General features: G+C 42.0%; 1 protein-coding gene across 4 annotated transcripts in view; it reads left to right on the forward strand.

The window, feature by feature from the left end:
- The window catches only part of IFT80 (intraflagellar transport 80), a 118771-nt gene that overhangs the window by 27631 nt on the left and 66632 nt on the right, over nt 1-24508 (forward strand). For all 4 annotated transcript variants that reach the window (XM_072618603.1, XM_072618606.1, XM_072618605.1 and 1 more), the window contains one exon: nt 19745-19854. In XM_072618603.1, the coding sequence (XP_072474704.1) occupies nt 19745-19854 (110 nt within the window). The remainder of the gene's footprint in view (nt 1-19744; nt 19855-24508) is intronic.

Genomic DNA, 24508 nt, shown 5'->3' on the forward strand with positions numbered 1-24508 from the left:
ATTCAGTGGTCAAAAATAGGCATAGTAAAAATATCGTACTGGAGACAAGTCAGGTAAGATTCCAAGTACGTCTCCCTTCAGAAAATTTCAGTGACCTTCATCCCTTCTCACTTTTTATGAACTTTTGATATCCATAGTGGTGAGGGGTAACAGATGTGTTGATCCAAAATAATGGGTAATGGAAACACCAAGTAGAGTTGGTTCTTAATTCCATCTCCCTCTGAAAGGAAACAATACAGAGCTCATGCAAGCAGCAATAGAGACAATCTCAAATTCAGAGAGTTAGCTCTGGAAGGCATTGTTTTATCTGCTTATTTATTGTCCGTTGTTTGACTTAGAAAATGTGAACCAATTCTAATACTGACCTGAAAGCAGAGGACCTGATTTGGGGGTTTCCTAGAAGATCATGGTGGCAAGATATCAGATCCTGAAAATGGTCTTGACATGACTGCCCTATAGGCTGTGTCGTCGGGCAGGCATGTTCTTCAGCAGTATCAGCCGAGTCCAAGGGACAGTCAGCAATTCCTAGGGTTCCTTTGCTAGATGTTCTTGTCAAGGCCCTGCCACTCCTGGCTCTGGGTACTGCACATTTCCTTCCTTTGCCTCTCTCATCAGCAACTGTGCGATAGGGGTCACTTGCCTGCCTGCATAGTCCAGGTTTCTAAATGTTTACTGGGCCAGCTGTGGATCACATCCAGTAGCTTTATCCCCCTGTTACACTCATTAGATTCTCTGGAAGGTAAGGACCCCTTGGGGCTCAATAGATAATTCTCATTCACTTTGGACTTAAACCGTGTGAACCATTCACATCAGTGTTGCGAAATGTTGGCAGGTGCCCAGCTCCCAACTGCACACCTAGTAGTTTTAATTCTTCATCCATCTGTTGGAAACTCCTGATTCAAGTTCTCCTCTCTCTGTTTAGAAAACCTCCTTTGGGCAGCCACACTCAGCTCATGGGCTCTAGAACTCAGAATTATTATGGGTCTAACCCCCAAGGCTGCAAACATCCATTCTCAGGATCTCTATCCTCTCCTATGTGTTCAGAAAAGACAGAATGAGGTGTCCAGGAACTAGAGGCTGAGCAGCTCTGGGCTCAGGCTTGCCCAGGCAAGCATGGGCTACTTACCATGCACTCCCTTTCTAAGCTGACTTTCTTGGATCCCTGGGTTGGAGGGCGGGGGAGGGGGTGTGTGTGTGTTTGTGTGTGTGTGTGTGTGTGTGTGTGTGTGTGTCTGTGTGTGTCTGTGTGTGTGTCTGTGTGTGTGTCTGTGTGTGTGTGTGTGTCTGTGTCTGTGTCTGTGTCTGTGTCTGTGTGTGTGTCTGTGTCTGTGTGTGTGTCTGTGTCTGTGTGTGTGTCTGTGTGTGTGTGAAAGTATGTGAAAGTGTGTGAAAGATTTCCTCCCCACACCCTTAACTGCCTTCCAGTCTGGAGTGGATGAAGAGTTACCCTCTCCAAGGAAAAGGGAGTATCAAAGAAAAAGGACAAAAGGAATAGGAGAGTTGTCAGTTACTCCCCCTGAGCTGTAGGCATTGAATCCTCAGGATGTGATCCTCAGCCTTGGCACTTCCTCATGATTTCCCTGTGGGTACATAGCTGCCTCCATGGGAAGGGCTCTCCTTGATGGTGGCCCACTCCTTATAATTGGGGTGCTTCTTGAAGTGGTCAGGGGCTCCCTGACCCATACTCCCCCTACAGGAACAAAATTCTTTGCAAAATTGGGGATTTTTTTTTTTTTTTGTAATAATAGTGAATAGGAAGCTTGATATTTCTTATCTGGGACACTGAAATCTTCCCGGTGCTTGTGTTTGGCTTTTAAAAAGCCCTTCACAACATGACTGTTTCCTCCTCCTCCAGCCTTTGTCTGCTTCTCTTCCCTGCCTGTTCTCAGGGTTCTCACACACCACACTCTTTCTCTGTCCTGTACCTTTTCGTTGGCTGAGCCCTTACCTGGAATGATGCTTTTACTTTTTTCTTTTCCTGTCTTACCTTGCTAAAATCCCACTTGCTGGGTGCCTTTTGGAGGCCTTTCCTGGTCCCTCTCAATGTCAGTGAATTTCTGCCAAGATCACCTCCTGTCTATCCAGTATATATTGCATGTGCACAATTGTTTGCCTGTTGTCTCCCCCATTAGAATATAAGTTCCTGAAGGCAGGGACTGTTTTTGCCTTTCTGATTTTCCCTGGCACAATGCCTTGAACATGTTTGATGTTTAATCTATGTTTGTAGACTGACTTATTTGTGGGCAGAATTAATCTGGCTCACTTCTTTGGCATTCCTATAGTACCTAGTGGTAAATATTCGAGGAATACTTGTTGCTTTGTTATTCTATTCATATGCTGTAGAAAAGTGATTTTCTAATTTTTTGTTTCAGCCAAACTATTCCCCTGAAATACAACTTTCTCTGTGGAAAGCTTGTAGTAAATAAAACCTTTGAGACTTGGATGCTCGGAGACTGAAGATTCTGTGGCCAGACCGTCAGCCAGCATGTGTCCTACCCCTTCACATTTTCTTCCACTCTATGATTCTTGTCCATGGTTTTGCAGTGAAACTTACCTGAAAATTTTTAGTTAGAGTAAAAGTACAGTAACCAATCCATGCAACTCCTTTTCTGTGACTTCTTGTGGCAGAAAACTGCACAAGTTTTGGCACATTTTGCCATCCCTTTGCCATTTTGGAAAGGGATCAGTCATGGGCCTAGACACTGACTCACTGTCTTGTGGCCAAGGACTAATGTAGCTTGGCTTGGGCAATCACATGACCAGGCCGTCTGCAGTATGATGGATTTACGATCACAGCGACCCTGCTGGATCCAGGGGCTGCTGTCTGTGTTGTCACATGAACAAAATCAGAAATCCCTGAAAATGTTGAAACAGCTGTCACTAGGGAGACAAAGGCTGGTTGAAATGATAATTCATAACCATTTTCATTTTCTTTCAGGACATTTGTTTCAGCTCATCCCATTTTTGCATAGCAGATTTAGTAACTTTAATTGTTTTATTTGTGCAGTTCATCCACTGCACCCTGACCTAACCTCACATCCCCTCCGTTCTTTCCCTGCTATCATCACTGATTCTCTCTGTGCTCTTCTGCCTTCCTTCCAGACCTCTGTTAACTCTGCGCTCTCCTCTGGTCTTGCCTCTTTTGCCCCCTTGTCCCTTTGCTGCTCTCACCTGGCTGTACCCCACACCTGAATAATGTTCACTCTCTGCCCCTGTTATCTCCCTCTGGACAGTGAACTCCTTGAGGGCAGGGTCTGTCTTTTTGTCTCTCTCTCTGTCCCTAGCACTCAGCCCAGGGCCTGGCACACATTAGGTACTTCATCAGTATTTATTGACTGACTCCTCTCCTCCAGCCCTCCATGCCACCCATCCCCCACTTGCTCATTTCAGATGCCCCCATCTGCCAGAGGCCTGGCTTGGTCAGCTCCCCATATACTTTTCAGACCACACAGTCCAACCTCTGGCCATCTTCATCCTCTTTTCCCTGAGGCTCTGCCCCTGGGAACCACTCTTGCTCAGGTGGTTTCCTGACTGGTTTCTTCTGACTTAGCTTGCCTAGAACCAGACCTCCATGGCCTTCCTAGTTATCATCGCCAGACCCTGCTGCCTCCACCCCCTGTTACAGGTTATGCTCCTTGCAGGTCCCCCTGGCGTCTGGCTGCCTAAGTTTGCCCTATCTGCTGTCCTCTTTGTATAGATCCTGCCCATGCCATTTGTGTTCGTCTTGTCTGCCCCCTGGCCCTGAATCAGTGGAAATGGAAAGAATGAACAGCCTCCTTTTGGACTGTTCCCATCCCGGCCCATCTCTGATGGTCATCCACATGGACCAAATGCTTGCACTATATGTCCCCTCCTGCTGTGTGTGGCTTATTGGCTGTTGCACCCTCTGTAGCTTTTTTGTGAACTATGGTAGAATTGCTGCCTTAAAGCACAAGAGGTGGTGGGGCATAGTGGGACAAGCAAAGGCTCTGGGGTCTGAGGACCTAGGTTCAGAGCCTACCCCTGACATTCCCTACCTGGGTAACCTTGGGTGGGGACTCTTTGGGCCTCAGTTTTGTCATCTGTAAAATGAGGAGGTTGGAATGGATGGCCATGTGTGAGCTTCCTTCTGGCTCTAGGTCTGTGATCTAAGTAATGTAGCTTACAGACAGCAATGTTAAGATTTTGCTTTCCTCAAAGAAAAAAGCAGGAATCAGCATATGATCGTACTGTTTGTCATCTGAGGTTGGTCTACGTCTGGAGAGAGAGTCTTGGCTCTCCATGGGCTGAGAGCGCCACGAAGGTTCCGAGTGTTGTGGCAAAGCAGTGACTTGACCCAGTGATCTGACCTTCTCACCAAGGCAACTTTAGTCAGGTTTCCTTGTGATGATTCCAGTCTACTTGGAGCAGAGCTTCCCTGTGAGGAATAGGAAAAATCAGGCAGTGATTTTTTCATTGCTTAATTGTTGCCGAAGGATTTCAGTTTTATTCTGAAAAGATTCTTTTCATAATTCACTGTGCAGTCACAAAAGCACAACAGTTTATTTCATGTGCCTTCGAGATTTCAGTTGCTGTCAAGCCTGCGTCTACTGGATGGCAGACTCTTTGAGTTCGAGGAGTAGGGGTCATGTTCTAACGGTTTTCTTCTCACATATGTTGATAAGGATCTTGTAACACAGATACTAATGAAGATATCTACCAACACTGAATATGACATTACAAAGAGACATTTTTTGAACAAATAAGGAGTAGTCTCCTTATAATCAAGGGAGGTCTTATAGATTCTGGCTGAGCCGGTTGTTCCACACATGTTTTACAAAAATACTAAAAATACTCTGGTTTTTTACAAACTATGCTGGGCACTTTAAATATGAAATGCTACTGTTAACAAACAATTAAACTTAAGTTTGACAGTGCTTTCAATGAGAGCTTGCCTCTGGACTAACTTGAGAATTTGATTTCCCTTCCACCCCCACCCCCATTTTGGCTGCATTGATTGAATCAGAAGTTTAGTCTGTGGCAAAACTGAAAGAAATTATAGACAGTAAAACACAGAAATCGGCGCTTGTTAAGTGTGAAGCCAGACCTTTGGGGAGTGGATCCTGGAGAGGCCCTTCCTGCAGGGGAGAACTGTGAAATTTGGCATAAAAAAAGGAAATAACTTGACCAAAAATTGGTACAAAACTTAAAATTGAGTAAATAAATGTAATATTTATCACATTATTATTTTTATTGATGTCATCTGAGTCAAGAAGTTAGGAACAAATTAGGGTCTTTATTTCTTAAAAATTGGAGTCAGCTGTTGAAATAGCAAAAACTACACAGATACTTTCATCCTTTCTTTTTTTCCTATTTTTAAAATTTTACTCATTTTCAGGGTTCTACAATCACTACCATATAACTTAGATTTTTTTCCTTCCATTCCCCTTTTTCCCCCCTCTCCCCCCCTTCCTCCCCAAGACAGCATACAATTTTATATAGGTTCTACACATACATTCCTATTAAATACATTTTCACCATAGTCAAGTTGTATAGAGGAATTAAAATGAATGGGAGAAATCATGTACCAAACCAAAATGTAATACAAAAGAAAATGATCTGCTACAATCTGATTGAATTCCATAGTTCTTCCTCTGGATGTGGAAGGCATTTTGCCTTAAAAGACCATTGGGGATTTTTTAAGTCCTTGCATTGTGGTGAAGTTCTAAGTCTACCAGAAAAAATCCTCACACACTGTGGTTGTTACTGTGTACAGAGTTCTCCTGGTTCTGCTCCTTTCACTCAGCATCAGTTCATATAAGTCCTTCCAGGCCTCTCTGAAGTCTTCCTGATCATCATTTCTTATAGCACAATAGTATTCCATTACATTCATATACCACAATATATTCAACCATTCCCCAATTGATGGGCATCCCCTTGATTTCCAGTTCTTGGTCACCACAAAGAGAGCTGCTATAAATATTTTTTTTTTATATTTTAATTTTTTTATTTAACTTTTAACATTTATTTTCACAAAATTTTGGGTTACAAATTTTCTCCCCTTTTATCCCCTCCCCCCCCCATACCCAAGCATTCTAGTTGCCCCTGTGACCAATCTGCTCTCTCCTCTGTCCTCCCTCCCTGCCCTTGTCTCCGTCTTCTCTTTTGTCCTGTAGGGCCAGATAGCTTTCTTAACCCCTTAACCTGTATTTCTTATTTCCCAGTGGTAAGAACATTACAGTTGATCCTAACACTTTGAGTTCCAACTTCTTTAGCTCCCTCCCTCTCCACCCCTTCCCCTTGGAAGACAAGCAATTCAATATAGGCCAAATCTGTGTAGTTTTGCAAATGATTTCCATACTAGTTGTGTTGTATGGGACTAACTATATTTCCCTCCATCCTATCCTGTCCCCCATTACTTCTATTCTCTTAAGATCCTTTCCCTCCCCATGAGTGTCGGCCTCGGATTGCATTCCCTCCCCATGCCCTCCCCTCCATCCTCCCCCCCACCCTGCTTGTGCCGCTGTCCCCCACTCTCCTTTATTATGAGATAGGTTTTCCTATCAAAATGAGTGTGCATTTTATTCTTTCCTTTCGTGGAATGTGATGAGAGTAGACCTCATGTTTTTCTCTTGCCTCCCCTCTTTATCCCTCCACTAATAAGTCTTTTGCTTGCCTCTTTTATGAGAGATAATTTGCCCCATTCAACTTCTCCCTTTCTCCTCCCAATATATTTCTCTCTCACTGCTTGATTTCATTTTTTTTTTAAGATATGATCCCATCCTCTTCAAATCCCTCTGTGCACTCTGTCTCTATGTATGTGTGCATGTGTGTGTATGTACTCCCACCCAGTACCCAGATACTGAAATGTTTCAAGAGTTACAAATATTGTCTTTCCATGTAGGAATGTAAACAGTTCAACTTTAGTAAGTCCCTTATGACTTCTCTTTGCTGTTCACCTTTTCATGGTTCTCTTCATTCTTGTGTTAGAAAGTCAAATTTTCTTTCCAGCTCTGGTCTTTTCATCAAGAAAATTTGAAAATCCTCTATTTCATTGAAAGACCATTTTTTCTCCTGAAGTATTATACTCAGTTTTGATGGGTAGGTGATTCTTGGTTTTAGTCCTAGTTCCTTTGACTTCTGGAATATCCTATTCCATTCCCTTCGATCCCTTAATGTAGAGGGTGCTAGATCTTGTGTTATCCTGATTGTATTTCCACAATATTTGAATTGTTTCTTTCTAGCTGCTTGCAATATTTTCTCTTTCACCTGGGAATTCTGGAATTTGGCCACAATGTTCCTAGGAGTTTCTCTTTTTGGATCTCTTTCATGCGGTGTTCTGCGGATTCCTTGAATATTTATTTTGCCCTCTGGTTCTAGAATCTCAGGGCAGTTTTCCTTGATAATTTCATGGAAGATGATGTCTAGGCTCTTCTTTTGATCATGGTTTTCAGGTAGTCCCAGAATTTTTACATTGTCTCTCCTGATTCTATTTTCCAGGTCAGTTGTTTTTCCCATGAGATATTTCACATTATCTTCCATTTTTCGAATCTTCACGCTATGTTCTGTGATATCTGTCTTTCTCATAAAGTCCTTAGCGTCCATCTGTACCATTCCAGTTTTGAAAGATCTATTTTCTTCAGTGAGCTTTTGAATCTCCTTTTCCATTTGGCTAATTCTGCTTTTGAAAGCATTCTTCTCCTCATTGGCTTTTTGAACCTCTTTTGCCAGTTGAGTTAGGCTAGTTTTCAAGGTGTTAATTTCTTCACCATTTTTTTGGTTCTCCTTTAGCAGGGAGCTGATCTGCTTTTCATGCTTCTCTTTCATCCCTCTCATTTCTCTTCCCAGTTTTTCCTCCACCTCTCTAACTTGATTTTCAAAATTCTTTTTGAGCTCTTCCATGGCCTGAGCCCATTGGGTGGGCTGGGACACAGAATCCTTGATTTGCCTGATGGTAAGCATTGTTCTTCCTCATCAGAAAGGAAGGGAGGAAGTGTCTTTTCTCCGAGAAAGTACCCTTCAATAGTTTTATTTCTTTTCCCTTTTCTGGGCATTCTCCCCAGCCAGTGACTTGACCTCTGAATATTCTCCTCACACCCACCTCACCTCCTGATCCTCCCAGCCAGCGTTTGGGGACTGAGATTCAAATGCTGCTTCCCGCCTTAGGGCTTTTGGCGGGGGCAGGGCTGCTATTCAGTGTGAGAATTAAGTTCAGATGGTCAGGTCGGGGCAGGGGAGCCCCTGTCTGCAGCTGCCTCTCAGCTTCTATCTCCCGGGGGGGGGCCCGAGACATGGGGGCACCCCACTCCCCTCTCGACCCGCCAAAGAGACTCTCTCACCGACCCTCGTCACCTGTGGGTGGGGGGGCTTGTGCCGCCGCTGGAGATCCCGTCCCTTAAGCCTGCTCGGATCTGTACCTCTCGGAGCCCCGGCTGCCACAGGTCTGGACTGGGCTCCGCGTCTGCAGTGCGACAGACCTTTTGCGAGAGGTTTGCAGGTCCCTCTGTGGGTGGAGGGACCCGAGTGGCCGCCGGAGATCCCGTCTCTGTAGCCCACTCGGATCTTTTCCTCACGGTGTCGCGGCCGCTGCAGGTCTGCCCTCTGCTCCCAGTCCCGGCGCCCAGTCCACAGCGCGAAGGACCCCCCGCGAGAGGTTTGCAGGTCTCTCCGGAACAGAAATCTCCCTCGCTCCAATATTCCGTGGCCTCTGAGTGCAGAATTCGCCGTGAGTTACTCCCCTCTAGCCGTTCTGTGGGTTGTGGGTTCGGAGCTATGTGTATGTGCGTCTTTCTACTCCGCCATCTTGGCTCCGCCTCACTATAAATATTTTTGTACTTGTGGGACCCTTTCCCATTTTTATGACTTCTAGGGGATACAGTCCTAGAAGGGATTTTGCTGGATCAAAGGGTATGCATGTTTTTGTAGCCCTTTGGGCATAGTTCCAAATTGCTCTCCAGAGTGGTTAGATCAGCTCACAGCTCCACCAACAATGAATTAGTGTTCCAACTCTCCCATATCTTCTCCAACCTTTATCATCTTTCTATTTTGTCATGCTAGCCAATCTGATAGATATGGTGTGGCACCTCAGAGTTGTTTGGATTTGCATCTCTCTAATCAATAGTGATTTAGAGCATTTTTTCATGTGACTATAGATAGCTTTCATTTCTTCCTCTGAAAACTGCCTGTTCATATCCTTTGACCATTTATTTACTTTCATCCTTTGTTGAGGGTTGTTGAAATCCCAGATTTCCTCTTATATCAGGGGGCTGTAGTTTTTACTAAGGCCTATTATATTTGATCTGTCTTTTCTGTAAGAACAGAAATTTGTGGAATACTACCACAATATAGGAAATGATGAGCTGGTTGGTTTTAGAAAAGCAGGAAAAGGCTTCTATGACATGATGGAGAGTGAGATGAGCAGTACCCAGAGGGCGTTGTATCTAGTGACAGAGATATTGTTCTAAGGACAATTTTAAATGATTCATTCGTCTTGAGTATCCTAATTGCTCTGATGGCATGGTCTTCTTCGGCAGCGAAGGACGAGCCCAGACATAAATACTCAAACCACTACAAAGGACCTATGAAGGAAAATACTGTCCACCTCCAGAGAAAGGACTGATAATAAATAGAAGATGTATAGTAATGATATATGTCTGTGTAATATGTTATTATATGTATGCATACACATGCATATATATATATTTGTGTTGAATTGTGGCTTTCTGTAGGGCACGTTGGAGAGGGAGGGAAAAAACGTACAGCAGAGAATAAAAGCAAACAGAAAAAAGTAGGGTAGCTTTGAAAACAATGTATAGTATTTATTACATAGTTTAAAAGAAGTAACTGAAATGGAAATTCATGGTTTTGTATTGAACTCCATGTTGTGCTCTGTATGTGGAAATGTTGCCTTTTTTTTGTCTTTTTGTATTTAAGTTCAAATCTGACATTAGATTTTTAACCTACCCATGTGGGTGATTACTTCATAGGATTAGATAACTTTTCTGGTGCTCTTAAAGCTAAGAGCTCTTACTAGGGAATACTCTAGACTCCTTAGATAGCTATAGTCACTGTTTTCTTATTGTGTTTTGTGATTTTATAAATTTTACCTCTCAGGTTTAGGTTTTTTGGTACCTTAGAACAGAATAATTGCATAACCCTTAAAGGATATTTTCTAGTTTGTTGTTGTTTTTTTTAAGGCATTTGGAGTGTAAGTGACTTGCCCATGGTCATGTGGCTAGTAAGTGTCTGAGGTTGGATTTGAACTTAGGTCCTCCTGATGCAAGGGCCAGTGCTTTATCCGCTATACCACTTAACTTTCTTTCTTAAAGGATATTTTCACACTTCCATTAATTTTTTTTTAAATCAAGAAAAGACCTTTCACATTTATTCTCTTCATTAACAAGTTTATAAGTAAATATGTTGTCTTCAGAGAATATTACAGATAAGTTTCTCCTTTTCTCTTTGTGAAAAGTTCTAAAAGTCTTATTCGATCAGTTGCTAGGTCTTGTTTCTGCCTCCACAACATCTCTGGCACTGCTTCCCTTTTTTCTGCTCTTACACCTACCCTGTCACTTCACGCCTGGACTCTCAGAACTCCCTGTGTGTTCTCCCCGCCTCACAGGTCTCCCCATTCCAGTCCATGCTTCACACAGCTGTGAAAAGGATTTTCCTAAAGCATGAACAAGTCTGATTTACTCAGTAAACTCCTCTGGGATCCTTTTTGACATTCAAAGCCTTCATTCCACATACTTTGTGGTCTAGCCAAACTGACCTTGTGGCCATTCCTCATCTGTGTGGGGGTGACCTCACAGATCTTTGCCTTTGTATCGGCGGTCCTTCTTTTCTTCAGAGGCCATCCTGCCCATGAAGCCTTTCCTGATTCCCACCCAGCTGCCTGTGCTCTCCTCTCATAGTGCCTGGGATAGATTTGCTCTGTATCAAGTGATATGTGCACTTGTCATCAGTCCCTGGAAGGCAGGAATGGCCATTTTTGTTTTTTATCCCCAGACCACCAAGCCTAATGTCTGGCCACTTACATGGCGGCAGCTTAAAAAATGCGTAGGAATTGATTGAGGAGAAACCTTATTAAATACTTTACCCCCAGTTTTGAACAATAGCCAGATCTAGAAAAAAAACTCTAGTTTTCTGAAAGAACACGTGTTGAGATTTTCAAAATTTGGTCAGTAGATTATGTTTTGGCAAGCGTCATAACGAATGGCTGTTGGAGTCAAGGACTGGATAAGTAGATTGGAGAATCATCAGTACAGCAATGGTAACTGAATCCACGGGAGCTGATGAAGTCAGCAAGTGAGATAGTGTAGAGAGGAAAGTGAAGACCATCTCAGAGGCTGCGGAGCCTGAGAAGGGTGAGGATGGAAAAGAGGATGGAGAGAGAGACTCAGAGGTCCTCGGTAGCTTTGGGGAGGACAGCAGGGGCATGGTCAACTCAGGTCAGAAGCCAGGCTGGGGAGACTGAGGAAGAGGGGGCAGAATGGTGACTCGCTTCTTAAGGAGTTTCTCCTTAACGGACAGGACTGACAGATCACAGTGTCAGGGGTGGATGGATCAAGTGAAGGTGTTTTTGAGGCTGGAAAAGACACAGGTGTGTTTGTGGGGAGGAAAGAAGAAGCCACTGGACAGGGAAAGATTGAAAATAAATGAGAGAGTGGGGCATCTCTTAGAAGATGGAATAGAATGGAATCACTTTTGCCTTGGCAACCTCATCAAATGAGAGATGGGTGAAGGACAAGATCATGGTAGAAGACATGTGAGTGATAGTTAGAGAAGAGAAGCAGTTAGAGAAGCTGACAGGGTGGGAGAGGGAGAGCCATGGTACATTTGAGGTGGGATGATTGCCTAGTACTGGTGAGGGCCCAGTTGATGTGTAACATAAATCTGTGGTGGACCCAGTCAGGGTGGTTGTGTAATTTTCTTTACCTTTATTTAGCAACATGTGTAGGAGTGAAGGCAGTGAATAGTGGGAGTGATCCAAAGATGCTGATTGGATAGATAAGTTGAGAGAGTGATGGTTGAGGAGGATGCCTGGGTTGTGAGCCTGGATGACTGGGAGGATGGTTGTATCCTTGACAGTAATAGGGAAGTTAGGAAGAGAGAGAGGGTTGAGGGAATGAGTTCATATAATTAATTCAGTTGGAGACAAGTTGAATTTGGCTCCTGGATGTCCAGTTCAAGATATGAGAGTGGATTATGGGAGAGAGTTAAGGCATGATAAGTATATCTGAGAGTCATCTGCACAGAGAAAATATTGAGACCATGGTGCTGATGAGATCACCCAGGAAAGTATTCTAGAGGGAGAAGAGAATAGAGCCCTGAGGTTTGATAGGCGATTTGGAGAAAGGCTGTTTTAGACCCAGTCTGCAATAGTATGGAAGTAGTTTTTACTTTGAAAGGAAGGGGGTATTTCAGAGGTGTGTCCAGTTTGACTGAAGCATAAAGTGCATGCAGGGAGGGAAGTTATAAGGATATGGAAATGTGGAGTGGCATCAAGATGTGAAGAGCCTTGAATGTCAGGCAAAGAGATTGGAACTTTATTCGAGAGGCATAGGAAATCACTAAACGTTTTTGAACAGAAAAGTGAAATGATTTGATCTAGTTCTTAGACAGGTTTCTCTGGCAGTGGTGAAAGATGGATTTGAACAGTGGGGTGGCAAGAGCTGTGAGGAGACTCATGCAGTTGTTGAGGTACAAAGAAAGGGGGGATCAAGGGTGAGATATTGTAGAAATGAAATTGATAGGAAATGCTGGCGTGGTTTGAACTAGTCTCAGAATTCAGGGAAAAAAAATATGAGCTAATTCTTAATAAGTCTGGTAGGTAAGAGTGTGCTTTTAAAATATTTAAAATAAATTTTGATCGTCCTCCTTTGCTTTTCCATCACCCACATTTTCCTCCTACTTACCCCTCCTCATAACAAAGAATAACAAAGGGTGAAAAAACAATGTGGCAAAACTGACCTACATACTACAAAAAATCTGACATATTCAGTGTTGTATATATATAGATTTGAGCATCACCTGCATAGAGGTGATTGTTTACCCCATGGGAGTTGATGACCCCTTTGAGAGAAAAGAAGAGACTATAAGGCCAGAGCCCCCACATCCGGGTGAGACATGGATCCCAGCCCTCAAAGGTTACTGAGGGCTAAGTGTGTCTGGAGAATTCAGGGAGGTGAGAGAGTCCTGGGGAAGTGGGGAGGCAGCCATCTATGTCCAGAGGGCTAAGGATCAGAGGAAAGGTCCTAGGATTGAGCAGTTCAGAGATCGTTGGTGACCTTGAAGAGAGCTTCAGTGAAGCCAGATTTATAAAGGAGGGATTGAGAAATCAGTGGGAAGTTCCTAATGTGGAGACTGTTTTTCTTCTCCTACGGCTGGCCTAGGATTTAGACCTAGGACTTTGTCCTCTAACTCCATTTTACTATGTTGATTCTTTCCTCTTCCCAGCTTTGATCATGGCCAGCATGTTTGCCTTCCATCGCAGGATGATTTGGATGTTCCATCTCTGGTCTGACTTCACCTCACGGGACTCTTAGACAGCTAGGACTGCAGGAGACTTGACAGACCTTTTGGTAGAAGAGGTTTCCATGCCATGAATTCCTCATAGTGATGGATTTTAAAAAACAAAGAAAACTCTTTGAACCTAAGAGGGTGGTGGGCGCTTTTGGAGAGACCCAAGGCTTGCCTTTCTCAAGAGCCAGATGAGAAAAGGGAACCCGGGAAATGGGAGGGTGGCATCTTTGGAAAGCCAGCACTAGTGTTGGGTAAGAAGTTCTCAACGTTGGGCTTGAGGCAGCAGGGTCCCTCTCCTCTTCCCCTCCTCTAGCCTCATGGCATCATGGTGTCATGGTATCATGGAGAATATCTGTAATATGCTATCAAAGTGCCACACCACAAGGATTCTCCCTGCTCATTAGGTCACACATGCTTGCTTACTCATAGTTTTCTATAATAAAAGTTAAACTTTTTAACAGAACACAGCTTCAGTATTTACTTTTGCTAGTGAGATGGACATTTATGAAAAGTGGTATTGAAACTTTTTATGAAGAATTCATCTGTTTTAAGAGCTAAGAAAAACTATAAAATGCCATTTTGCTTATATATAATTTCTCTAACATTCCATGAATTAAGGATTATTATATATGAACTGTTACGCAAGGCAAGTCACACCCTCTCTTCCCCTCACCCATGTCCTAGGGAATCCTCCAAGAGCTCCAGTATCAGAAAAGATGTCGAGTGATTGGCATGGGTGAAGGGAATCACCCCATCCAGGAGGCAGACATAGGTCTAGTCCCAATCCCTACTCTTGTGGATTTCATATATGGATTTCCAGTTCTCAGAGAAGTGGTTTTACAAGTTCTGCTGCATATTATTTAATTTTGGGACCTTGGTGTTATGAAGGCTATCCCTCCCTTCATTTTAAGGTGAGGAAATGAAAGTTTCCTTTCATGATAGAAGGGTCTTGTAGTGTCGAGAGGTAGTATTAAGAGTGTGTTGAAATGACTAGAAATAGAAAAGGTAAAAGAGATTGGACTTAGATGGGATGGGAGAAGTTGCTAAAAATTGCATAAATCCATCTTTAAAAAAACCTATCATTTTTGAAATTTTTTTAAAACTAAAGTAGAATTCAGGGAAAAAAAAAATCTGGTCACTTGAATTTCTGGTTCTTTGGATTCTGTATAATTAGCCAGTGAACTTTTATTGAGCGTGTACTGCTTCAAGGCTCTAGGGTAAATAAATGTTTGTTGCTTTATTAAGCCATAGCACATAATAAAGAATATTGTATTAAAGACTGAAAAGTACTTCATGGTATGTCTCATTGTGTATATATATATATATGTATATATATATATATATATATATATATGTATATATATATATATATATATATATATATATATACATATATATATATACACACAATAGTAAATAGTTCATTTCTGGTCTCATAAAACTGAAAATAAATTGGGGGCTTTCTCTTTATAGTGTGGATGTGAAAAACACAGTATATTTGAGCTATGTACTTCCTTAAAACAACTGAAATACATTTTTTGCCTCCTGTGGTTTAAAATGCCTTCAACAGGTTGAAAGAATTTAGATAATTTGTTTTACAGAGAGATAAGGGTCTGACATTTAACCCAACCCCAGGTGCATGTGGTTTCTTAAAAAATGTCAAAAAGGTCACATGATTTTAGTGTACAAAGTTAGAAAAACAAGATCTAGTTAAGTGTCTTAACTGAAATGGAACATAAACCAAAAAAAATTCCTAATACTCCCCTAAGAATCAAGAAAGATTTTAATGATTTTTAGTAAATGCCTAGTAGTTTTCCTTTAAAACAACAGTATCTGATTACCATAAACAAGTTTAGCAAGTTAATAGGAAAATTTGATCATTTTTGCATTATATGATTGTGAAATTGGAATATGATATTTCAAAGAAAAGTTGTAGATCATTTTCTCATTTTAGAGAATTAAATTTCCATTGAGTTAGAAATTAGCTTTATAGTATGTATCTTTTTTATCTGAAGACATCTCACTCTCTTTGAAATGACTCCAGTATTGCCACCTAAGGTGCAATTTCACTGCTATTTTTTTTAATCTAAAATCTATCTCTGTTATGAGTCTGAGGTGCTGACTTTTTGACTCAGTGCTCCTTAAAGCATCGACTTATGCTAATGGTTATAGTAGTGGGGAGAGCTCTGGATGTGGAGCTAGAAGACTTGGCTTGAGGCCCCAGTTCTGACATCTCATCAGTGAGGGGGGAGAGAGAGTCCTGGGCTGTCTTACATTCCTCCTCTGGAAGATGGTGGGAATGACACCTCTCCCTCCCTCTCCCATGTTGTCAACGTTAAAGTGCTCTGTGAATGTGTCTTCCTGGAACGTCACTGAAGTTGTGTGACGGCTATGGTACAGCAGTAGGGATCCCGCCATAATGTTTTCTTCCTAATGGTTTGTGAGTTTTCTGTCAGTGAGGGCTGAGTCCTTGGGCTGTAAGAGATGACACATGGTAGTTGGTGTCCTAACAAAATCTGAAATCGTTTTCCTCTGGGGACTATTTGCTCTTATACCTCAGTTATGCTGGGACCTTTTGCTCAGAACATTTTTTTTTCAAGATTCATAATCATGAAATCCTCACGATGTCATGAAAGAGAAAAGTGTCATTAACTGCTAGGAATTTGTGAATTAAGTAAATGGTGACATGGCTGGACTATACCTCTCAACGATAAATTAAAAGTAAGTTAGGCTCCCACTCCTCTTCTTATACTGGGCCAGGCCTTTCATCACCCCTGAAGGGCTGCATTCATTTTGTGGCTCACTTAGTGGGGGAGGCAGTGATAAACCATTTTATTGTGCTTTGTCAACATTGAGCGTAGGCCCATAGAGAAATGTTTGATGAGATTCAGTCATTGATGTTCAGAAGTTCACCTCTTGTCCATGGTGGTATAGTTTAATTGTTTTTTTAATCTAATATTATGTGTAAATATCACATTTTAAATGCCTAAAATGTTAATTTGTGTCTTGTGGGAAGGCTGACAGAATGGAACTCTTACATTGGCTCTTCTTTGAAATCTGGCCTAGCTCCTGACCCTTCCTTTGGAGAGTCATGTGTAGGTCGGGCCAAGTCTGTCAAATGGACAAAGAAGAGCCGCTTCAAGGAAGACTGGTACCGATTTTGTCCCTGTTCCAAAGTGAAAGATTCTAGGGAGATCATAGAAGGTGATCCTGAATGTCATAGTCTGGACTTGGAAGCGTTGTCCAGCTGGGCTTCCTTAAATGGGCAGGGCCTTCTGGCATCTCATCTTTACTCTTGACTTCTGTCTGTTTTTGTATAGCCCTCAAATCAGAATGTTAAAAACAATTTTAATAGGTTTTTGTTTTTGGGTTTTTTTTTGTATTTAAAGCAAGCATGAAGTGAGGAAGACTCATCTTCCTGAGTTCAAATCTTATTAGCTATGTGACCCTGGACAGGTCACTTTACCCTGTTTGCCTTAATTCCTCATTGGTAAAATGAGGTGGAGAAAAGAAATGGCACATCACTCCAGAAAACTACAAATAGGGTCAGGAAAAGTTAGACACAACCAACAAAGGACTGTATGGCATCCATTGTTTGTAAAAACCTTTCTCAGACTCCAGTACGTTTGTATAGGATTTGGCCCTAAGACTAGAGTTTGTCAACCACTGCTCTAAACCATGCATAGGCTTCCTTATTCCCAATAACTTCTTATTCCATTCACCATATACTTCTCTTTTTGACTTCATCTCATCTACTCTGCAGCCATCACCCACCTTCTCCCATGATCTTCTTTCAGTCAGAGATGACTGTTGAAATCAGTTGCTCCCATTTTTGTCATGCTTTTTGAAGAGTGAGAGCATTGCCAGACTGGCTTATAAGCCAGAGAATTTTCAGTGGCTTTAGCCAGAAAAATATATTCAGTGAGGCAGATTGGTAGGTAGTCATTGAATCAATCATTTATGGCTTGGCAAGGCTTCCAGCTGACCAGTTATTTCTGCGTGTGATGGACACAGAGTCAGCATTTTAATTAGATGCATAAACTCACTTTTTTGAGTGCCTACTTTGGAAAACATTTTTTATTTCTTCTAATGGAATATCTTTTTGGTTACTTTCAGAGAGCAATTGTATTCTGCTTTTGAGGAATTACTTTAATTGTATGGATTTGTGTTCTGAATCCCATCTACCTGGAGTTGTCTTTGAATGGAACTGAACGATTAGTTAGTGGGAACAATGCAAAGCTAGGAGGCATTCGGTCCTCATTCAGTCCGTTGACTGGCAAACACCTGAACTGGAGAAAAGACCTAAGAATTTGATCCAAAGAATCTGAATGAATGAATCTTAAAATGGCCAGAGAAGTATTGTAAGGTGGAATATGTCGTTGGGCCCACAAGGGAGATAACTTTGGGGGACTTCAAAAGCTCTATGTTTGAACTGGCCTTGTGGCTGTAGGAAAGGGTGAGGAGGGGAAATGAGAGGGAAGAGAGGCCGGGTACCATCTTAAAAGCCTTTGTCTTATTAAATCTGTTCCTTGTTTGTTCGTTTATCAGCAAAACCCTCCATGTTATTAACCCCCGCTAAGCATTTTAGCTTTTAATTTGGCCAGAAAGCCCCAAAACTCCGTACTTTCATTTAACCTAAAGAAATTTTAGAAGTAATGGTGCATGAGAGAAAATTGTCTATTTTCCTACCCTTGCATTCATATTTAATGATCATTAAAGAATTCTGGACAATTTCCCCTGATTTTATAAATATAACAGATTTAAGGTTTTATATGTTATATGTAGTACTTTGAATCAATCTCCTAATGCACAAAGATAAACTTTGGAGAAAAACTAGCTCACTCGATGCTGAGCAGCCGTCCTTTCAGCTTCCATCCTTCCTGTGGTGTTACTTTTTAATCATCTAAGTCTATTCGTTTATTTTATTAGCATTATATATGTCTCAGCTCCAACCAAAATACACTGGGTAATTGAGAAAGTAATAGGTTGACAAATTCAGTCAAGGAGCCCTTATCAGTGCCGGTTCTGTGCCCGGCTATACTATGCTTTACACTGGGGATACCAGGAAAGGCCACAACCCTTCCCCTAAAGAGTGAGCTAATCAGAGGGAGGGGTACCAGGTGAAGGATGTGTGAAGTAGAGATTGGAAGATCATCTTAGAGGAAAGGCACTGACATCAAAGCGGGTAGAAGATGGAACTTGGACGAGTGCTGAAGGAAGCAAGGAGAGGGAGAGGGAGAGCATTCTGGGCCGGGGGGACAGCGAGTGTAAAGTAAAAGGGCACAGGTGGGAGACAGGGAGGAGCAGAAACAGAGATCAGTGTCACTGGATCCAGCAAAGGGGAAGGGTTGGAAGGGACCAGGAGAGGGAGACTTTGTAAGGGCTCCCTTATGAAGTACAGTCAGAAAACCTCCACATGAATAAATAGAAATCATATTTACCCGTTCATGTGATACAGAGCATGGAATTTTAGAACAAAAAGGAAACTTACTGGTTATCTTTTAATGTTAAAACAAACAAAACAACCCAAATTGAAAATCCTTCCTGTGAAGTACGGTTGACTTACAAAGTGGTGATATTTGCCACTGAGACCTCTTCTCAACCCCTCTACGCCTATCTAAAAGGTGGAACTCATAGGGAGCAAAACTCTCTTCTCCTGTGATTTTAAGTAGCTGGTTGTGAATTGGGAATGGGAGGGGAATGGGGTGGCAATCTCTACCCATTAGAAGAAGATTAAGTAATGGCTTGGGAGATGTGCTGCTGCCCTCTGCCACTGAAAGCAGCAGCCAGAGGAGAACCAGCCTGGATGGTGAGTTTAGGTCAAGTTATGTTTTTTAAAGAAGAATTTAGCTTGAAAGTCATCACATCCTGCTCTGTATGGTAGGGTGCAATGGATGAACAGTCATTTCAACAGCATTCTTTGGATTCTTATCAAATTGAACATAATTTAGTTTTGACAAAGTTTCATTAGGAATCTCAAAGTCTTGAGTAAATCTTTAGGCTCTTTGAGTCAAGTAGGAATCATTCAGATATGTATCATCTCTCAGATGCTTGGGGTAGACTGTCACTTGTCCATTCTAGTAGTATCTATATCAAAAATAGGATATTAACCAATTTGAAAGGTGCCTTTGAAATGGAAGGAATACAGATCACACCATTGGTTATTTTTTCCCCTCCACCATAACTTTTTCAATAACAAGTAGTCTTGTTTTGTGGACATAACCAAAAACCCTCATCAGTGTTATTTTCTTTCTTCCTACAGGCACACCTGTCTACTCAGTAGCATGGGGCCCTGATTCAGAAAAGGTCCTTTATACAGCAGGGAAGCAGCTGATTATTAAACCTCTTCAGCCAAATGCTAAAATTTTACAGGTACTGTTGTGATAATAGCAGAACCACAATAAGGGCTTGACTGGACTGCTAGGCAAAAGGCCATTGGTTGTTTCTGTTGAGTCCTTGTGGGTGGTCTCTTTACATCTGCAGGATGGACACTTTATTGCAGTAATTCAGTAGCCTTTATTGCAGAAACAGATAGCTGTGGTTTTATCTTACACTTGCTAACATGATGGTAGTAAAATATACCTGAATTGTGTTTCAGTTCACAAAGCTCTGACAGTTTGGCATGGTGAGAACTTGATAAAAATAGGCATGAGTTAGGGTGCATCAAAATAGACTTGCATAAGAAACTTCCAAAGAAGCTTGCCTAGAGTTCCTACATGCTATCATCGTCATTGTGGGTAGCTACTGACTATATTTAAGCCTCTGGCAGGCAAAAATCCTAACGTGTTAAACATTTTCAGGGGTGATGATGTATACTCTAATATCACCATGTTAACAGTATAGTGTCAAGATAGATAATAGATCGTGCATTCAGTCAGCAAGTATGATTAAGCACCTACTGTGTACCAAGCACTGACCTGGACTCAAGATACGAAGGCAGACTTAAACAGTGCCAGCTGCTAGTGAGCCTTGTGCTTTTCAGTCAGACATATACTGCCCAAGTATGAAGTGAGTAAATGCCAGTCTGTACTAAGCAGTGAAATACAAGAAGGCATGCCCATTGAGCTGTATCTCTTTGTAAATAGATATATTTAAAATGTAGTTTTAGGAAAATATAAGCCACATTTTATTAATCTGATTTTAACTTGAGGAAATTGTTTTGTAGCTCTATAACTCATTTATAATGAGAACCATTGTTTTTAGTTTTCATTTTCCCCTTATAAATAATGTTGGGATGTTTAGCTCATGTGACAGTTTATTATATACATTATAGTTTTTAAAATGTGATATCAAAACGTTTGTATTTTAAAAAATTCCTTCTCAATTGTTTGCTCTCTAATGGAGGAACATGAACAAAGCTTTGAATGGATTTGGAAATGCAGTTAGGTGGAGGCCATGCCTGTGAAGGGTGAGCTCACACATACCACAACCATTGAGGTTCCTGAAGTTGGCCCATGCCCTTAAGGGGCTGATTTCCTGGGTTGTGACTGAAAGTAAGCTTTGAAATGGGAGCTGGTCAGGATTTTTTTCTTTTATGCCTGGCTATATTCCAGGACTGTGTCTAGTTTACTCTTTAGTTAGATTTGGAAAATGCTTTCTCTATTTAAAAGATCCTATGGAGAGCCAACCTGTTGACTTGAAGTCAACAGGGTGGTTGATGTGACATGAGTTGGCTTCACCAAGGCATTGAATGATAAGATGACTTAGTCTTTTTGAAGAAGCCCTTCTTCTTGGCAACTCTGCCCAAGTTTCCTTGGAGGAAGAGAACATTTGATGATGGGGGGTGGAGGTCATCAGTGGTTTAGTGTAGCTTGAAGCTTTAATAACTTTAGAAATAGACATGCTACAAATTTGCAAAAAAAAACATTTAAAAGTTTTAATTATTTAAGGTTCTTTTATACCTATTTTTTCTTGTAAATTTTGAATAGTACATTTTAAATTTTAACAAAACAGGCACCTTGTTACTATGCATTCATTGCCATGTGACAGTTTCTGGATGACACTTTCTCAGTCCTGTGAATCAGGGGAGGAAGGCTTCTTTCTAGACCCCTGTGGTCAACTGATCAGTTTCTATTGGACATTCTTGTGGGATCCCATCCAAATGATCACCTCTGTGTCAAACCTCATTCTTTGGATGATCTGAAGGCTAGGATTACAAATGCAGTCCCTTCAGTTCCCTGAGCAGAAACTGATGGAAGTTTTTACACAGTTCAAAAATTGACTTTAGTGTTGTATAGCACAAGACAGCGGTTATGGTGAAATTTAATTAAAATTTTACTTAACCTTTCAAATGTTGTTTTTGTTAAGCTTATAACCTTTATATTTCTGAAGTTATTGAAGCTTAAACTTGCACTAAGACTTTTGGAACACTTAGTATATATGATGAATGAGATGCAGTAATGGATGGAGAATTGACCTTAGGGCAGGGAAAACTTCAGCCCATGTCCTTCCTCTTGACCCATCCTGGCTCGGTGACGCTGAGCCAGTTGTTCGACCCTCAGGCCTCTAGGCTACTCTCTAAAGCTAAGTTGAAGAGAAAGTGTCAGACTTCATTGGTGGAGGGAATTTCCTATGTCATGTAAATGACAGGTCTAGTTCCTGTCCCCGTGTCCGAGGTCCTACTTCTGTGTCCCGTTCTCCTTGAAATACATACATGTATATGTGCATACGCATATATAATAATACATATGTGTATATGTGTATGTGTTTGTCCTTGCCGAAGAAGACCATGCCATCAGAAAAATTATGACCTGACTTACACTTGACTTTGTTTTGAGTGAGGGAGGGCTGTGCAGGTCACCAGCCTCACTTCTCCTCCAGAGTCATCTGAATCCAGTGACCAGATATTCATCAGGATGACTGGAGATGACCCAGGATGAGGCAGTTGGGGGTAAGTGACTTGCCCAAGGTCACATAGCTAGTGAGTGTCAAGTGTCTGAGGTGAGATTTGAACTCAGGTCCTCCTGACTCCTGCACTGGTGCTCTATCCACTGCACCACATAGTTGCCCCCGTGTATGTGTATGTACACATACATACATATATATGTATGTATGTATCAAATTCCCAAAGGGACCATGGAGATGTGTGTGTGTGTGTATGTGTGTGTGTGTGTGTATGTATGTCTATCGCGAGACCTGCTTTCTCCTTGTGCAGAGTGATGCTCAGTTATTGTGTGTGATACCTTCTGAGGCTGCTTAGGCTAAGGAGAGGGTTGGTCATGGTTGGCCTATCTTGTCACTCCTGGCCAATGAGACAACTTCTCCCAAGGGGGGCCCCTTTGACTGCCTTGTGTCCTCTGGGCCTCATGGTAAGATAGGCAGGAGAGGTTTTGAGGGGTACAAATACCCTCCCAGTCTAATCACATGTATGTGTGAAGGCCTTCCAAGGGTTTCCTGATTCCTAATCCCCAGTTCTTCAACAAGTTATGGCTTTGCCTGTTTTTTTGTTTCCTTTTCTTTGAAAGGAGGATCTGGTTCCCACCTCTGCTCATGAGATCAGCTTAGTGGAAGGTTGTCAGCGGTGTATTGCATTCCATTGCTTCCACAGCCTCAATCTCAGCTCTTTCTGTTCTCTGATAGAGATGGCTTCCTTTTAAAGAAAACCTGTCCACCTTTCTGGCTAAAACTATTTAAAGAAGTTGTGTTTTTTTTTTAAATCAGTGCTTTAAGGGATTTGCAAGTTATTTTGACCATGTGAGATTTTCACCTTATGTACTGACTTTAAGTCTAACTTCTCCCATAAAAGATCTCTCCCTTGTTTGGTACTGTATAAGTAGGTGGTCTTTCATCACTACACATTAGGCTGGGGGGAAGATTCAGAACTCTTATTAGACTGTGGAATCGTTAGGCAGCGAGGAGCACAGAGCTGCTGATGGAACAGGCTCTCAGAGAAGGGTGTGATGAGCAGGAAGGTGTGAGGAGAGAAGGCAGGAAGGTTATCTATTCACTGACTTGCTTGCCTATAGGTGGTGGTTGTTCTTTATTATTGTATCTCTCTTAGCACCCAGAGCAGTGCTTAGACAGTGTTTAAATGGATGAAGCAGCAGGAGGAAGAGGTTGGGCAAGACCAGGGAGTTGGATGAGCCGATAAGGAGCTGCATCCGCAGAGGAGATGAAAGGGCCTCATGGAATGGGCCTTGTGCTGGGATCTCCCCCAGCTTCCTCTTCGCATCATTTCTGAGGGCCTGATGAGTGGCACAAGGGTACTTTTCATAGACTGAGCCCCAATGAAACACACACCAGTCTGGAAAGATGGGAGCTGTTTATTGATCATGTAAGACTGAAATGTACATGGATTACTTAGGGAAAGTACATGCATACTTAAGGCCTGTGTGCAGAGATAGCTCCTTTACAGTACTTAAACCTAAAAAACTGCCACATGAATATTCTTGCAAAAAGAATGGTGATTATTATAGAGGCTGTGACCAGAGGCCTGAGAGCTCTGAGACTCCAGGCATGAGGATAAAAAATTTAGCAAAAAAGAAAAAAATGGAAGGGATTGTGCTAGGAATAAGGAAAAGAGATAAGAAATAAGTAGAGAAAATGCATCCCAAGGCTTAGGTGATTGATCTGTCAAATGGAGAAAAAAGAGGAGAGCTGGGAGGGGAAAAATGCCCGCTCTGGGGACTGGTATCCCTCTGACAAAAGAAGACTCTCCTGGAGCTAGGCCTGAGGGTTGCTGCCTGTGGGGTTGTCCAGCTCACTGGCAAGCATCCTGAATGAAAGAGAAATGTTTGTCCTTTATTCCTCCCAATTCTTTGACCCGGCCACAAATTATATGTAGGAGTCCAGTTATTCAGCTCGTTTCCCCCTGGACTCCCACCTTATTCCAGTACTTCTGGAAGACAAGTGCCATAGCAGTGCTGTGAGCTACAGCCTTTTCCTGGAAGTCTGAACACTACCCACCCTGACAGATCTGTGATCACTGACTTCATTTGGGAAGTTTAGCTCCAAACTTCCTTGCCCTGTCATCAATAGAAAGCAGCCCCTTTGATCTCCTGGAGCCTTCCATACTTGACATTTTCTG

The sequence above is a fragment of the Notamacropus eugenii genome, chromosome 6 (genome assembly GCF_028372415.1).
Source record: "Notamacropus eugenii isolate mMacEug1 chromosome 6, mMacEug1.pri_v2, whole genome shotgun sequence".
NCBI classification, from domain to species: Eukaryota; Metazoa; Chordata; class Mammalia; order Diprotodontia; family Macropodidae; genus Notamacropus; species Notamacropus eugenii.